Source organism: Polyodon spathula, chromosome 21 (assembly GCF_017654505.1).
Source record: "Polyodon spathula isolate WHYD16114869_AA chromosome 21, ASM1765450v1, whole genome shotgun sequence".
Taxonomy (NCBI): Eukaryota; Metazoa; Chordata; class Actinopteri; order Acipenseriformes; family Polyodontidae; genus Polyodon; species Polyodon spathula.
In genome coordinates this window covers 9,903,492-9,921,171 of record NC_054554.1, presented here as the reverse complement: position 1 = coordinate 9,921,171, position 17,680 = coordinate 9,903,492, and the positions used below count along the sequence as shown (strand labels likewise).

General features: G+C 38.2%; 1 protein-coding gene across 2 annotated transcripts in view; it reads left to right on the top strand.

The window, feature by feature from the left end:
* Positions 1 to 16,105, top strand: part of LOC121296094 (VPS9 domain-containing protein 1-like) — a 28,250-nt gene extending 12,145 nt beyond the window's left edge. Inside the window, exons 10-11 of one of the 2 annotated variants that reach the window (XM_041221288.1) lie at positions 9,023 to 9,127; positions 15,508 to 16,105. In XM_041221288.1, coding sequence (XP_041077222.1) covers positions 9,023 to 9,127; positions 15,508 to 15,601 — 199 coding nt within the window. In that variant the 3' untranslated portion in view covers positions 15,602 to 16,105. The remainder of the gene's footprint in view (positions 1 to 9,022; positions 9,128 to 15,507) is intronic. The other variant, XM_041221289.1, reaches the window with a different exon arrangement.
* Positions 16,106 to 17,680: the final 1,575 nt, after the last annotated feature.

Genomic DNA, 17,680 nt, shown 5'->3' with positions numbered 1-17,680 from the left:
TGTGTGCTCCATGCTCGCGGTGCCTTGATGACCTGTGCCAGTAGACGGTGCTCCACTCCACTGCAGGCTACACGCTGCCCCAGTTGTCTGACTGCAGAGAGTCGAGGGTAGACACCGCTGTCCAGTTTCTGTGATAAGCACTGTGTGATAGCTTTCTCTCGAATTTTCTGTGAACTCCGCTATAAACCCTGCACAACTGCGCTGTGTTTACTCTTTTTCTTTTCTACAGCCTAAATCGCTTTACGATTTTGTAATTTGCTTTTCTAACCTTGAAGAAAAGAAAGAGACTCCTGTTGCGTGCTTGTATGTGTGGTTTTATTACACTGCCCTGGGGGAGGGGAAAAAAAAAAACACAACAACAACAAACGGTTTCTCCACCGGGACCCAGCTGTGCTGCGCCCTGCTGTTGAGTTGCATACGCCAGCTTGTTTCAGCCCGCATACTCAGTGGGCCGGTAAGAATAAAACAAAATCAGTTGCCCGCATTGCCATGGTGACTTATTTTTTACTCTCACAGCTTGCTCTTTGTGTGTATGTGGTCGTTTCTGCACTGCCTTGCAGTTTAGAAATGAATAAATAATGCAAGCATGATTCTTCCACCGGGACCCAGCTCTGACGTGTCCTGCTGTTGAGTTGAATCAGCAGGCTTGTTTCAGCCCGCCTACTCGGCACGTCTGGCATGGTGAATGTGTTTCTCCCATAGCTGAATTGCCTCGGCTCCTTGAGCCTGTGCTCTACTCTGGTATACACTACGTGCTGCCATGTTGTGCACATGGTCCGGAACCAAGTTATCGCCGTGATGCGCTGTGTGCTCCCATGTCCTGCTCTCCTGATTTGTCTACCGCAGCCACTTGAGCCTGCGTATGCTATGCTCTGCCACGGGTTGTGTTGACTACACACGGTTAATGCTAGGTGCATCTTGATGCTTTGGCGACCTTGTGCTTAGATGCTCCATGCCTCGGTGCTTAACGCCACAGCATGTCAATAACACCTGCACTGGGTGCCTCGATTCTTCAGTGCACCAGTACTGTATTCTACCTCACTCAGTGTCCTCGTGCTTCTGCACCCTTGGTGCCTGAGTGCTTCAATACACAGGTCTGCATCTTCTGGTGTTTAAACAATGCCCTTGTGTCTGTGCAGACATCAAGCGTGGCTTAAGTCCACACTTTCATGTCCTGCACAATGTCCCCTGCTAGCACAGCTGAGCCATATGCATACAGCAGGCTCAGCTCAGCCGATACCGCCATCCCGGAGCTGACCCCGCATGCACTGGTGGTCGCCCCGGATGTTACAAACCTGATGTCAACATTGCTAAGGAGGACCACGATGCGATTTCGATCGCGGCCTCATGGAAAGTTGGCTCCTTCCTTCAGAAGCAACCCCTACCTACCCTGAGCATTGCTTTGGACCAGCGGTTGAGGAATTGCTGCAGCGTTCTTATCGAGAACACAAGGCGTCTCAGCAGGTAGCCTCAATGCTCCTCTCCTGTACTCTGGTATGTTGCGCCGCCGACTCGCCAGGCTGTCCGACCAGGTGACTGATTTATCACAGTGGACTGAAAGGACACATATTTCACATCCCTATTCATCCAGCACACAGGAAGTATTTCCGCTTCGCCTTTTAGGGGAGTGTCTTTGAGTTTTCCGTGCTGCCATTGGACCCAGAGGGGCCTCGGAGGGCCTCGCTGTTTGATGTATGTACGGCAGGTAGCTGGGCTATGCCGCATACATTCTCCAGATTCTACTGCTTCAATGTGGTAGATTCTTCTTTGCATTCAATAGGCACGAGGGTCCTTGAGGTTGCATGCTTGCACCGCTGACCTTGGGTTATACAGTTCTGATGCGTCCCTCCTATGCTGCCATTCTTTCTCCCTCGTGACGGCTCTGGTATACATAATGTTGCTGGTGGTCATTTTTGAATTGTAAGGGAACGTTTGGTTCCTTACTGAACCTTGGTTCCCTGAAAGAGAAAACGACCACCAACTGCGAGGTCGCATCGGTCGCCCTCACGGGTTTGATGCAAAAAGAGAAATGTCTTCCTCAGTATGACTGTTTTAATCCCTCCGTAGGCAGGACTGAGGGCTTCATCCCAGCAACTCTTGTATAGAGAGCTCAGTAAATACCTGCCAATAGGCAGGCATATCCCGAACATAATGTTGTTGGTTCTTCTCTTTCAGGGAACCAGGGTTACAATACGTAACCTAACGGTTTCTCTTGTTCATTTTAGGTCATGAGAATATTCCTCATTGGTCTCAAATAACCAGTATTAAAAAAAAAAATGGTATGCTGATGGATTCTCGGAGCTGGAACAGAAAAAGTTAAAATTTGGATTTATGTATATATGTTTAGCTCCTCATTACTTAATTTTTTACTATGCTTTGTGACTTCTGTATAAAAACAGTTTTCCCTTCCCGTTGGCATTTTCTGTTTGTTGCTTGCACATAGAGCTGTGACGTAACAACAGACCGCCCACTGACTTTCCCCTGCCGCATTCGGTGTGAACATAGGTCTGTGGTGACTGCGTCCGCTGTGAACGCCCCTTAAGTCAGACAAACTGGAAGGCTTGTTTTTAGAATCGTAATGGACGACTGCAGCCCTCCAGCACAGTGAGAATCATTTTAATGGATACAGGATGGATGGTTTCTGACAGTTCATGGCAACACATGCTAATGGTTTGTGGGTCTGCAAGAAATGTAAGAATGATGTGGCAGTTAGTGTGGTTTTAACTTGTCACTTTGAATCAGTGGATTGGGGTGGTGGGCTGGTTGGGCCAAGAAAAGTGCTCCCAGACTTCTTGTAGTTGTATAGCATGCTGCAACGCAGATAGAAAGCATCTATGTCCTCTGGGTTGAATAAATAGGGCAGGGGTGAAAAGTCGTAGAGTGGAGTTGGGAAGTGGTTTGCCACTGTTTTAATCTCCATCTCTCTTTGTATAGATGGAGAATGAGTGCTCTTGATGTTAATGTTTTGAATTTGGAATGTGATTACCCATAACCCTTTATGTGGTACAACAAATACGTAGTCTTTTGAGGAACAATTTTTTATAATCTTTCAAAATCCTTGTGGTTATTAATTAAACAAAACAATTGAGAAAAATCTTTGTGGACAGTAGAATGTGTTGTGTTTATTGGGGCAAGGTAAGTTAATGCATCACAAACAAGGTACACTGTCATTCTCTCAGTAAATGTTCCATTGATGTCCAGTAGAAATGTAACCATTTTATGATTTATCCTCTGGGTATCAGTGAAACTGATCTCTTCAGCATATCCGTCCTTCACAGTATGCTCATTTGGATGCTTTTATTTATGTTAAAAAGCATAGTTTTATATGCATTTAATATTTGCCCTTGTAGATTTTCTTATTACCTACAGAATACAAGAAAACATATATGATGTACAATGTAGTGTGGGAAGGCTTGCTATAGTGACCAATTAATTCACATCCTTCATGTGAACCAAACAAAATGTGTTCTGCTTTCCTGGTGAAGAAAACTGGATGGCTTTGAATATTACAGATATTGTACTCAAAAGGCCAAAGTAAAACGGTGCCATATGTTTTTTCAGCTGTAAAAAAAATAAGTGTCAGACTGTATGGGAGTAGTGAGGATTCCCAGTGCCTGCACATGCCATCTTGCCTGTTGGAACACTGTCTCCCACACCCCGGTCTATTATCTCTTGCTACAGTAACGCCCCCCCCTACCACTCCCATGTACTCCCGAGGGACATGGAGTCAGGCCAGAGTTTCTGTATTTTCACTTGCAGGTTTGTTGATGTCATAACATAACTAAATACAGAATTATAACCAAGTTTGCTTACAGGCAAATGAAATTGCTAGCGGGAGTTGCATGCCATAGTTCTGAACTTGAGGAGGTTTCCTTTGCTGCTGTATTGTTTTCCTTGTTGGTCTTCTTTTGCTGGTGGATTTATTAAAGCAACAGGTGAACATTAGTATATGGCTGATTTCACATTAAAGTGGAGTTGGGTGGCCCTGGTTTTAATCCACATGCAAAAAAGAAAACTTCAAGATTAATGTACTGTACTGAAAAAGAATCAGTGTTTTATTTCTTGCCGAGTTGTTGGTCCAATTACAGTTGAAGGATCCATACTCTAAGCTACTATGTTTTGTTACGATCCTGATATTCTGTAATCAATTCTCGTTTCAAGCAGTCATTAAAGATCCTTGTGAGGGGAGTTGATCTGTTGTTGATCCATTGCTGCTGTTTAACCTTGTATAATCCATTTGAGATGCTAACTTTGTTCCATAGAAACTTCTTTGGCAAAATCCATCAGTACCCTTCACTTTGGCCTGTGACAGCTGTGATATTTTGGTCATATGACTTGGTTTCCGGATAGATTTAACCCTTTGCAGTCCAAGTGCCGTTTTTAAAGTATTTTTTTCAGAGTAAAACGGGTTTAAAAGGCACTGCATTGCAAAAGGACACTCGATACTACATCTCCAGCCTTGCCCCACCCCTTGTTCGTTGTATTTCACATACCTCTTCATAGTCATGCATACTGATAAATCCTCTCCTGATCACTCGTTTTATCACCAAACTCCTCAATAATGCGATCCAAGTCATTATTTTGTTACTATAACATCTCACAAAGCTCTGCAAATGTCTGATTTTTTTTTTTTTTTTCCACTCGGCCTTTGAAAGGTTTTCTCGTCTTTTTCCGGAGAAAAAACGACTAGAGACCTGTGCTTGATGTCTTTTTGATGTCAGACAGGGGCAGACATCAGACCGGAAAGGGAAAATTGAAGTATTGGCATCCTTCTCTTGGTTAAATTTCAGGATGTCCTACAAGAGAACGCTTTTGTGGCAGTCCTTTTAATTATAATGCTGTGACCCCATTGCCTGAGTCTCATGTGTAAGAGATCATTTTAAGTACTGACTGACATTGACTTGTGACCTAAAATGGGGTCATGGTTTTTCCCAATTTAAGTTCCATTACTGTTGTAAAAAATGAACTGGTAAGACACTGTTTTAGAAACCTCATTCAAAACGAATAATATTAAATGTTCACCCTTGAGGACCATGTTATAAGCAAGTTTTAATCACACGGCCAACTGTCTCTTTACAATTAGTAGAAAGCTGTTTTCTATGATTCTCAGTCAAGTTCCATTACCAGTACTTGACTGAATTAACTAGTGGAGGTCCATTTTACTTCACGTATACAAACTATTCCATCAGTGATGCCATTCCTTCGAAATCCATTCCACACATTCCATTTGACCCTATACTATACTGCTGCCTTTGAAAAACAGCTGTACCATTATTACCCAATGGTTACTTGATTGATGTCCTTGGAATAATAGCACTCCCCATTGTGACTGGTGGGGAAAAAAGGTGTACCAGACTGTGTAACTCATGTTTCTGGTTATTTACCTGTTTAAGGTTTGGCAAATTTAGCCTGTTGCGTGAGGAATTGAGTCTCAATGTGTTCTTTTGGAATAGTGTCCATGTGATGAATTCTGATAGTGCTAGTAGAACCTTAAGCAAATACATCGCTACTTCGCTTTATTTATTTTTTATAAACTTAATTCAAGATATGCAGGACTTCAGCAAAGCAGGATCAGTGATGACATTGTTCACATCAATCGAGCAAGAACGTGGATGTTAACATCAATTGTATTGTAGTTACAAAAGCAACAAGAATGTTTTATCTGTATGACAAATGTTTGTGAATACAATTTTTGAACATTGCATGTCTTTAAACCTTTATTGCAACAAGGCACTCAAATCCAATGTGGTGTTTTTAATTTACGGTATCCTGCAATGAAACGTCTAATTTTGGTAGTTTTTTGGGGCTGCCTGCTCTTCTGTTGTGGCACTATGCCCATTCTGGTTTTAGTTATTTTTAACCAGGAGGCTTGTGTTCCAGTCTTTAGTAGTTGTGGGTGTGATTTTCTTGCTGGAAGACTTTCTCTATTATAACCACAGATTTTATTAAAAGCTAATATACTCTGTATTTATGATGCACTTTTGATCTTTATGAATCGTTTAGTCATTGCCTTTAGAATCAGCTACAGGGGACAGAAATGTGTGTGTGTATATATATCGTGTGTGTGTGTGATATATACAATTATAATATAGTACCATGAAAAAGAATTTGACCCCTGTCTGATTTTCTGCATTTTTGCATATTTTTGACACTGAATGCTATCAGATGATGGCAAGCTGTCCAGATCCTGATGCAGCAAAGCATCCCCAAATCATGACACTACCACCACCATGCTTGACCATTGTTATGAGGTTCTTGTTGTGGAATGCAGTGTTTGCTTTTCACCAGACATGACAGGGCCCGTGTTGGCCAAAAAGTTTCCTGTGTCTCTATGATGGTGGAGTAATGAACACTGACCTTAGCTGAGGCGAGAGAGGTCTGCAGATCCCTGGATGTTGTTCTAGGGTTCTTTGTGACTTCCTGGACGATTTTACGCCTTGCTCTTGGAGAGATTTTGGCAGGACGGCCAACTGCTGGAAAGATTCATTACTGTCCCAAGCTTTCTCCATTTGGACAATATGTCTCTGACTGTGGTTTGGTGGAGCCCTAGAGCCTTATAAATTGCTTTAACCCTTTCCAGACTGATAGGCATCAACAACTTTTTTTTCCAGAGCAATTCAGGAATTTCTTTTGATTGTGGCATGATGTGCCCCTAGAACCTGTGTGGTAACAACTTCACTCTGATGGTAAGGACCAAAGTTAGTCAGATTTATATTGGCCAGGGCTGGCCCAAATCAGGCCTGATTGTTAACCAAAATATTCAAACAGCTGACCCTAATTATCCCTTTAATTGGGTTGAGTTAACGGGGGGGGGGGGGGGGGGGGGGGCAATAACTTTTTCACACCTGAAGATTGCATGTTTGATTACCTTGCACACCAAGCAAATGAAAGAAGCAATAAACTTTGGTATCATTTTTTCTCTGACTCTCCTCTATATACTACTACAACCCATGAAAAGATCTGACCAAATTCAATGTAAAAATGCAGAAAATCAGACAGAGGGCAAACACTTTTTCATGGCACTGTGTGTGTGTGTATGTATGTATGTATGTATGTGTGTATATAATATAAATTAAGCATTTCCTTCAACTTGATTTTATTTCTTATGTTCCAACTGTTGGTTGTCCTTTATGTCCATTTTCATTATGTAAACACAATAACCAAAGCAATTCAATATTCTATTTTTTTGCAAGGTCTTTGATTTACCAAGGTGTGTTTATTACCCATTATATGTGAGCGGCGCACAATGGAATAAAAAAGAGCATTCAAATTCTTGAGACCTCTAGTGTGTCTTTTAATTTGGGGGAAGAGTTGTAATTCCATCTGAAAGTCAAGTCTTTCACTGTTTGATGTTTTGTTTGGGACTATCATAGGTGCAGACTGCAGTAAAATGTTAAGCATGTCATTCCATGATTACATTGATTGCTTTATTTTTTCTTTTATTCCTCCCCCCACCCCCCCGCAGGCAAATTCCTAGTAAATATGATCATGTCTTTTTTATTTTTGGATTTAATCCTTGTAGCTGTCATTAGAGGTAATGCGATATGCCCAGTTCTGTCAATGTCGCTGTGAATTAGGGGTAGAACGAACAGATGAGGTAAAAATCATCAGCTAGGTCGACCAGTCGCCACTTTAAAAATAAATCATGTTTTTGATCAGCCTGGTGCTGTATCTCTTTTTTTTTTTTTTTTTTTAACACTTCACATTTTTCTGTTTTCAGCTCAAACAGCTGAATACAATTAAAATACTGACATTGCTAGTTCACTTCTGGTATAACCTTTAAACCCTACTATGGTAGCTGCTTTTGCATTAAACATTTAAAGTTGTGATCTAATTTTTGTGATATCTCAAAAAGGAAGGAATGCAGCATTGTTATTAAAGTTGCAATTACCTTCAGCTTATTGTAACTGTATCCTCATTTACTGAATCTCCTTGTTTTATGCTGTGCTGGAAACATAGCTGTGCTGAGAGAACCAGTTATCAGATTAGATTTCATTGTTTCAATTATTCCAATATTTAAGAGTATCTTAAAATGTCAGTTTAAATGCTTTAAATGTTTTGCAATCCGAGTGGTTCTTGGCGATGTCCAATCCAATATATTGTGCTGTAAATGCATTGCCATGCTTTTAGTCATTGTGAAGCTACTGGAAGTTTCAAACAATCTCTTGGCCTACAAAACTTGTTTTGTTTCTTGCAAACCTTTTTTTTTGTTTCCATAATGTGTTTTGGGAATGGGCAGGCGTGCGTGAATCTCAAGTTAACACAGCTTAAATATGAAATGTAACACCATAGCACACTGTCACGCACAGCAGGCATTGTAGCTTTGTGTTTACCTTTTAGCAGTGGCATTGCTTTAGTGTCCAAATTATTTTTTGCTTGAGTGTGTCAGCTGAATACTCTCTGTCATGTCTTGATGGATCAATTGTCAGTGGGCTGGCACTGTACTTTACTTCCATTAAGCTAGTGTGGTGCAACCTTGAAGTACTCTTTTCCTTGTATGTGTGGTGCAGGAAAGCACCCAGCCAAGAATAGAGCGATCTGATTTAAATGTTAGAAAATGTTCCTCCACTTTAACCTCTTCTGAGACCATTAGATCCTTGTAGTAGTATTATTAGTAGTATTATTATTATTATTATTATTATTATTATTATTATTATTATTATTATTATTTTAAACATGTTACAAGACACAAAGCTTGGTTTTGGCTCCTGTTAGTTTTTAATGTCTTCCAAATAGAGAATTATAGGTTATTCTTATTGTTCTTTTTTTCTAATCTTGGAGAATGTATGCCTAGCCTCAATAAGGATATTGTGATACAGTTATAACAATTTAATGATAACCTACCAGGACCGTTATCCAGAGCACTACATAAGCAAAGCAGTTAAACCCCAGGCAAGGTTTAAACATGTGTTGGTGTGTCCTATAAGAGGCTGTGCTACCTATTGACCCAGTGGAGAATGTAATAATGACCTGCATGCTAACCTGCCTCCTCCTGGTCTTTATTTATTTATTTCCCTCCCAGTGGTGCTGATGACCTGTTGCCCATTTTGTCCTATGTTGCCCTGAAGAGTGACCTGCCACAGCTGGTGTCTGAGTGTGCAGCGCTGGAGGAGTTTATCCATGAAGGGTACAAATGCTTTGCTTTATTGGTGATTTTTAAAATACATGCGGAAACAGGTGAATCACTTGTGTAGTTTACCTTGGGTTACAGCTGTTGGCCCTGTTTTATTCAGTTTAGGTTATCTACATGGAGTGTTATCTTTCAAAAATGGCAAGATATAGAAAAACTAACAGTGGAGTCGTCAACATTTGCTTCCACAGGGAATAACACAATTGAAGATGAAAGGATACTTCAAGATTGTATTATTATTATTTTATTCATTTAATGTGGTGCTGTCTATCCACTGTTTTACATTGTAGGCATTTAAAATGTATCAATACTGTAATTGCAAATGCTTTCACAGCTGCTGGTTGGCATATGAAAACCACATTCTTCTCATTTAATTTTCTTTCAACTAACAGAACCTCCCGTTTCTGGGAAAACAATGGTTCTATTTATAGCCTGCAATTTCCTTAACTTGTAGTTAATAGTGACACAACAACTGCATCACTTATTAATATCCCAAAACTATTTCTTCACAAAGCTGTTTATCACAAAACTGCTGCTAATCCTATGCTTTCAACAGCATAATTTGTATTGTTAAATAATTCATGAACTGAAGCAAACAGGTGTTGGTATGTATGGAAACCACATTGTGATTTAAACATTCCTTTATAACTTTTTTTTTTGAATGCTCAAAAAAGGTCTCCATGAACTGCAAACATGATTTTAATTACTTAAAACTGTCCAAAAATGTTTTGTAAATAAGGCCCGTAGAAACACTATTCTTCAATTGTGGTTTCAGGTTTTCTGTTAGCATCCCTTACTTGGTTAGCTGTTAAAACTGGGCATTTCCCATTCGTCTCCTGGAAAAAAGTTTTTCCGTTTTTTTTGAGAATCTCTTCAGCATGTTCCTAATCGCAATCACATTTTGAGGGTTAGGAAATAAAAGCTGCAAAATATACAATGCATTATAAACTAGACACCTATTGCAAAGCTGTCTGAACCATACACAGTGACTAATTTAAGTTCACAGAGAAATCTATAATTTTAATGTGATTGCTATTCAATGATATACCCTACCTCGCAGCTTTTGGCAGGTGGGTTCCAACATAAATAAGACATTTTTTCATGCTCAGTTTGTGGTAAAAAAAAAAAAAAAAAAAAAAAAAAAAAAAATATATATATATATATATATTTTTAATATTTAGATTTTTTTTTACATTATTTAATCCTTGCAATATATATCCAAATCTGATATAATATTTATTTTTACATTTTCATCCTTGCAGCTAAAATTGTAACTCATCCTTGCAGGTCCAATTGTAGCTATCACAATAATGCTATGCATTTTCCTGGCCTTGCACTATATAGGTCTCAAGTGTGCAGTTTTGAAAGAAACACATGTGTTTTTTAGCAAGTCTGTTTTTTTTTTTTTTTTTTTTTTTATTTTAAACCATGACATCTGGTACTACAGTAGGTTCAAGAACTTATTTCAGATGCTATTGCAATTCGCGGATCATTGAAATAATGAAATAATATCCACCCCTTCAGGCCTGCTTTACTCTCAATAACCAATTGGCCGCTTCCACTAGTGACTGACATGCTTTGCAGCCAGTAAGACTTTGAACCCAAATATATTGGTGCGATAAAATTGCCTAGAAAATAAAGCAGTAACAGACTTCAAGGCAAGCAAACTGAGAACAATCTTTAACCTTGGACAGTACCAGTGTCTTGTTTTTAAAATGAAAATGTGCTCCTTTCAAACCAATCTGCATATTTTGAGACCAATACATGTTTTGACAGCTTCAACCACTTTAAGGGATATGGTTGTTCTAAGCCTGGGTTCAAGCTTTCAATGTATGTTCCTTGTCACTTGGAACAGGAATGAAAGAACAGAGGGAGTGATTCGGACTCTGCCTGTGAAGCAATGGGCAGACCGTGGTTTTCCCGGGCAAATCCCGAAATAAGTTATTTCAATTTTTATTTCAGGCTTTGCCCAAAGTCAGCAGGCAGTTTGCAAATTGCCTTCATTTTGGGTTTTAACCTTAACATATGAATATGTGGTTGTCGGTCATGACGATCTTCTTGTCATTATACTGACTACTGTAATTTTAGTTTTTACAGTTATGGAGCGTGTATAATGTATTTGTTACTGACATGTTCGGCCCTTTTATCCATCTGTTATTTTTTTCTTCCTTCTATAAATTAAAAGTAAAATTTGTATCTAATAAAATGAATGCCTATCAGCTATACAGAATGTTTTTGCTTTTTAATTTGTTTTTTATTTATATATTTTTTTAAAGCTGTTTGCGGCAATTGGCTTTAGATGACACTGTGGTTTTGGAATTTGAGGTTTGTGTATTTTCGAAAAAAAAAATGGGATTTTGTCACCACAAAATACGAATTAAAATAAATAGAAGAAACTTGTGGGTTAGCTGGTTAGAGTTGCTATGTAAAAACTTCTCAATTACAGGCCTCTGTGAAAATTCATTTTCTGTGGCTGATTTTGCAGACGCATTGGATTTGCATGAGACAGAGTTTGTGAAATTGGAATTTTAAAGTAAAAGAGGGTGTTTCCTTGGATAATTATTGAATAGGCTGTATGGTTTGCAACTAAACGCATTGCAGCTTGCTGTTGTACGTATTCCTGCAATATCTTTTTTCTCAGCATACTCACTGCTGTTGTGGATTTTCTATGAGCATAAAGGACATTGTTCCAAACACAATCAAGTATGTGTCGCATAATCCAAGAAGCTGTGAGGTCAAGTAATAGGTCTAATAACCAAATGGTGGTCTTTCATAACACTGCCCGTGCCATACGTCTTTCGCTAACATGCGCTATACAGCTGTGTAAAAAAGAAACACACTTAAAGACCAGGGCCCAAGCTTAAGAGAAGGAAACACTTCCCAATAGCTTTGGCAGGTGAGAGCCACTTCTCTCATGTCTTGGACTAATCATCAGGAGGTCACCCAAAGTTTTTAATTCCAAGCAGTCTAGTGTCACGATACACTTAGTACCTAGTGTGACTTTCTAAACCTGTATAACAAAGCCAACTGACACCACATTTCTGCACTGTAAAACCAGCCTATGCTATCAGATGCTTTTTCTAAAGTAGAGGGCAAGAGAGAGACTAAGCCGGCAGAAGCTTTGCATAGTGTGAACTGAAGCCCAGAAACATAAGATCAAAGAGCAAGTTCCAATTTTAAACATTTATACTGTGATTGTGTGTTTCCTTTTGGGGAGGGGGTACCAGCAGTGTCACAGTGAAAATAACTACAGAACTTGCATGCAAACTATTCAGCTATGACTGCATTAACTGTAAAATGTTTTTTACGTAAACCTCTTCGGTAAAATAGCTATTCTGTTTTGAAGTCTTTGAATACTAGGCCACTTTCCTATTACATAGATTTCAGTGATGCACAACCTGTGTATTAACCATAGGAAGCTCACCCTTCAGGGATTAGGGTTTTTGTAGATAAAATGGTGGTACACCATCATACATTTCTAGCACTAGTGTTGCAGTCTTGGCTGATGTCAGGTTGCTGTCCTGGCTGGCTGTGTTCTGCTAGACCATTTTGAGGCAAAATTGTGACAAGGTTTCTTTTTAATCAAATTCGGTTGGCATACCCGAGGTATCGAGTTGCTTTTCAGTGTCGGTACTCATCTCTCTCACATTGTTTTGCCCTAAAAAACAGCCTTGTAACAATAATTATCTGTTGTCTCTGAACATGGACTAAAGATGTTGGGGTGTGTGACCGTCTTCTGAAATGTATATGAAACTTTTGACACTGTATGGTGCATTACACTTTTAGAAACGGAATATATTCAAAGCTGTAGTGATAAGGGTGGGAAGTTTTGGAATGTCTTTCCATTCCCACTGGGTTATAAAGTATATAAAGGTGGGGGGGTGAGATTGAGTCTTCTTTCCGATATACACTCGAGCAGTTTGGCAGTGGTAGTCCTCCCTGATATCAGAATATAGACACTTTATGACATTTTGTATGTTACAGTAGTTAAGGTTCAATAGTAGAGGTAACAATGTGAAGCCTTTTTAGTTTGCTTGCGTTTAATGAGGAAGTACAGTACAAGGTAAAATGACAGAACGGTGTTAATGCTTTTAAAAAAAAAAAAAAAAAAAAAACTTGAATACTGTACATACACAGTATAATAAACACAATGCCTGTTATTAACACAAGCCTGATTTAAAGTATTCCTATAGAAATATATTCGCTTATTCATGCTTTACTTGCATGTGGGATTCAAGTTTTTCTAATTTGTTGCTTTTAAGAAGGCAGCTTTTATTTTCAGAATGTCCGAAACAGTTTGCCTGCAAATTTTTCAAGAGACAGCTTGTGTGGATGTTTTAGACATTTATTTGCTGTTCTTCAACTGCGCAATTCAGGATGGCACTGGCAGGACATCTGATTATGTACACAACGTCTTGTTTTTGTTGTGGGTTTTTTTATTTTTTTATTATTATACTAGTTTTAAACTTATATTTATTTTGTGTTGCTGTCAGAACGCACATGTAGATAATATCTGTTGACTAGATGTGTTTAAGCCTACTTGCCTGCTAGATAGTCCTCGTTGCAGTCAATTTGACCAGCAACTCGTACATTTCCTGGCAAACCTTCTGTGTGCTGTTCACTAGGTGTTTTGATTCAGCCATCTGGTGCGGACCATGCAATGTATATTTGACGCCCTGATGTATAACAGCACTTACGGTTTTACTAGCTTACTGTTGCATGAGAGCAGTATCGAGAAGATTCTATGCAGTCTCAAGAGTATAGACACTAGGGTCAGAGTGGTTCGCATTCTAGGCAAAATCGCCAGGGGCTGTTTTCTCCTCATCGCACTACAGCAGGCCCTGCTGGCCAGAGGCAGGTAGCTCACCGGCATGCACGCTCAAGCTCCTGCGTGCAGAGTCAACAGGTTATATAGGAGGTATTTTGAAAGAATAAGGGAAGGATGCCATTTCACTGAGACACAACACCAACACACCTCAAATACAGACACCAGTTGAACATAAAAAAACTGCACTTATTTCATTATTATGAGCTTAATATCCCAGTGATGTATATTTAAAAAAAAAAAAAAGGATTTGAATTATTTTGAGATTGCATATGTCAAATTTATCTGTAGTATGTATTGAGTTATGTGTTGTGTGGGTTGTTGCTGATGTGTGCTTGACAGAATTCTGATGTGCAAAGTAAATTGCAAGCTCTATTTGTTCTGATTTTTTATTTTTATTTATTTATTTTTTTTGCCTGCAGGGTTTTCCATTATTTTAAAGGTGTAGTGTTTTTTTTTTTTATTGTTATTTCTTTGTTTTATTTCTGTCACTAGAATGATACAGCATGTTTAGCTAAAGAAAGCTATTCCAGACTTCTGAACAGAATGAATACTGATGAAGCTGTGCCCAGTGATGGCGGACAATAATGTTTTGGAAGTAGGGCAGCACTGGCTGCTGGCGGTCTGTTTCCTGTGCCGCTTTCATGTCCCGTGGTGGCACAGCAAGCACTTTGTTCACCGCTATATTTGCTCATCATTGTCAGGAACAAGAACCAAAAAAGTCAAACAAGCTTAGAGTTTTTTGATGAAGTTATGATGGACCAGTTATGAGGCTGAAATAAATTAAAAAAAACTGTTGACCCTCAAAGGGCCAAATCCTACTATCTTCTGAGGCACATCCTTCTGGCAAGCGCTTGAAGAATCACATTGATTCAGTTTCAGAGCTCTACATCATTAACCTTTTAGAATGCATTACAAAACATTGTTTAGTTCAACACCTTTGTTTCCTTTTGGAGATTAGATATGTCTATAAATCTAAATCTATTTTGTTCATCAGCACTGTAACGGGCAGCATAACAAGCAATTCTGTAAACATGCTCCTTTCAATAAGAGCTAGACCAGAAAATCAAATAGTTAATTGGTGTCATCTCTCAACCATGCTTTATTTGCTGTTCAGTTATTGAATAACAACAGAACGACCTGGCCTCTATAGGATAGCACAGTTACAGGATACCCAATAGGATAGCACAGTTCATTTTTTTGAATAATTCTTAATGTAATACTCTTATTCTTTTTATAGATACCAATTTGGCACATAGAGGTCTGTATTTTCCAATTGTTAATTCACAGAGCAGGCAAGCTAAATACATACATTTTAAAACATTTTTTTTTTTAAATGATGTAATTGACAGATTAAGCCTGATTCTCAAAGTAATGTTTGCTTTTTGTCAAGTGTAAATGGACAGTTTCTCAGTAGTGGGAAAACCCTGTTTTATAAGAGATCACAGTGTAATTCAGGGGCAGTGTTAGCTGGTCCTTAACTAACTTTCCAAAAACAGGAAAGCCATTACACTGGAAAGCAACCCCCATTTCTTGCAATTCTGTCTTTCAGGTATTTGATTGGTGAGGAGGGATACTGCCTGACATCCATGCAGAGTGCAGTGACTTATGTAGAATCTCTGCATAAAAGAGGTGCCTTGAAATAAATGTCTTCCTGCTGTGTGTTTGTGTCTGTCTGTCTATATATTACAAATGTAAATCTCCCACGTTATAAACTGTGAATAGTTAGTTATTTGAGTGCTTTAATAGATAAAAACAGATCTTATTGAATAAAAAGTTGTCCCCCCATGAAGTGTCCTACTACATTGAGTCTGAAGCCCTTTCAGAAGACATCATTAGACAAGACCCCCTTGCTTTTAAATATTAATACTATTGGTTTAGTTAATTATAATAGTTTGATTGTCTATTTGAATAAAAATACTGCTATCTGACAGATGACTGAGTTGTATTCTTAATATAATTTTTTTTTTTTTTTTTTTTTTTTACTTGACATGGAGCATCTTTTGCATTGTGGTATTGATGTAAACTCTAATTACATGTATTTGAATGTATAACCTGAAATTAGCAGAATGTATTGCCTGATATGAATGTACAGTTGTATGTTTTGCTACCATTGTGTTTGCCTTAAATGCACCACTGGTACAAAAGACAATCACACCACATATATATATATATATATATATATATATATATTTTGTTACTATGATACCAGATAAGTTGTGGAGATCATGTTACAAATGTATTCAGATTTAAAAAAAAAAAAAAAAAAAAAAAACTGCTTAGGGCAGTGCTTCCAAGTACTCTTAATGAAGAGCTGTCATCCTCTAACCTAAAGGACCAGATTTCATTACATACTCAAACCTCTTGTGCCAGTTTGCATTTCAACCCAGACAGATTATTGTTTCTCTTGTACAGTAACCCTTTTAAAGATTAGCCATGAGTGACTACTTACTGGCAAATACCTTTCACATTTTCTGAAGTTTACTGTTCGTTGTGAAATGTAATGTTTCTTTTAATATTGACTGATTTAAAAATTAAAATAGAAATCTCAAAATTGGTATGTTTAAGATCCTCATTTCAGATTAGTGTCCTGGATTGGAGCGTCTTATTTTGGCATTGCCCTGCATTCTGACAAAGTACTTGGTTTAAACTGTTAGTGACTAAAATGCTTTTAAGAGCAGCGTTCATTTTAGAAGTGTGGTAACTTATCACCTCCTACTTTTTTTTTTGTTGTTGTTATAAGTTCATAAAATGTGTTCTCACAGGTGTTACTACAGTATTCGTTCATCCAGAGCGGTGATGCTACTTGAGGTATTTTTGTAGTATAAACTTCAAGATTTGTCCTGTTTTCTTTGACATTTATGCTTGTGGGTATTGATGACAGAATACCAAGCTTTTTTTGCTATGATATGAAAGTTATAGTATACTAACATTAAACATATTTGGGAAGCAAACAGAAGAATTAAACCTCCTATATCATCCGTCTGTCTACACTGGCACAGTGCCAACGTTCTCAGAATGGCTGTAAATGAAAAGCAGGTTTTAAACTGTTGCTGCAGTTACTCCAGTATAAACATTTTAAAGATTATTAGCATTATAAAAGAGTTGGTGTTGTATGCTTGTCGGGTTCTGTAATCACAGGATTACTTCATTTGTCACTGTTTATAATCCTGTTTAACTTGGATGTAATGCTTTGACTCTCTTCTGTTTCTAACTTCTTTTCACTTTGACTGGTGGAAATGCACACATTCATCTGAACACGTTTTGATGAGAGTACTAATCACTTGAGCTGTACCCCAGTCAGGCTTCAGACAGTTATCCTTAACCAGTACAGTTCGGTTATTTAGAATTACCACTGGCTTTATTGTGAATACCTGATTTTTAGAAACCCAATTTGTGTGAAGTGGAGATAAATTCCTGTAATTTAATGTAAATATTTTTTTCTTTCATTTAAATGAGCTTCTGCTGTATTGTAAAAAAAAATTGCTAGGTTTTTTGTTTGTTTGTCATGGTTGCTGTGAAATACAAAACCGAAGTAATAAATATGTCCACAGCACAAAGAAAATATTTGGAGAGCACAAATATGTGGATCACAGCATTCAAGATACAGATCAAATATCAAATATAGATCAAGATTCAAGATAAGGGACGTAGTGTATTTAATATCAGTCCCACTGATTTTATTATTTTTATTTTTTTAACTAGTAGCATGAAAACAAACTGTT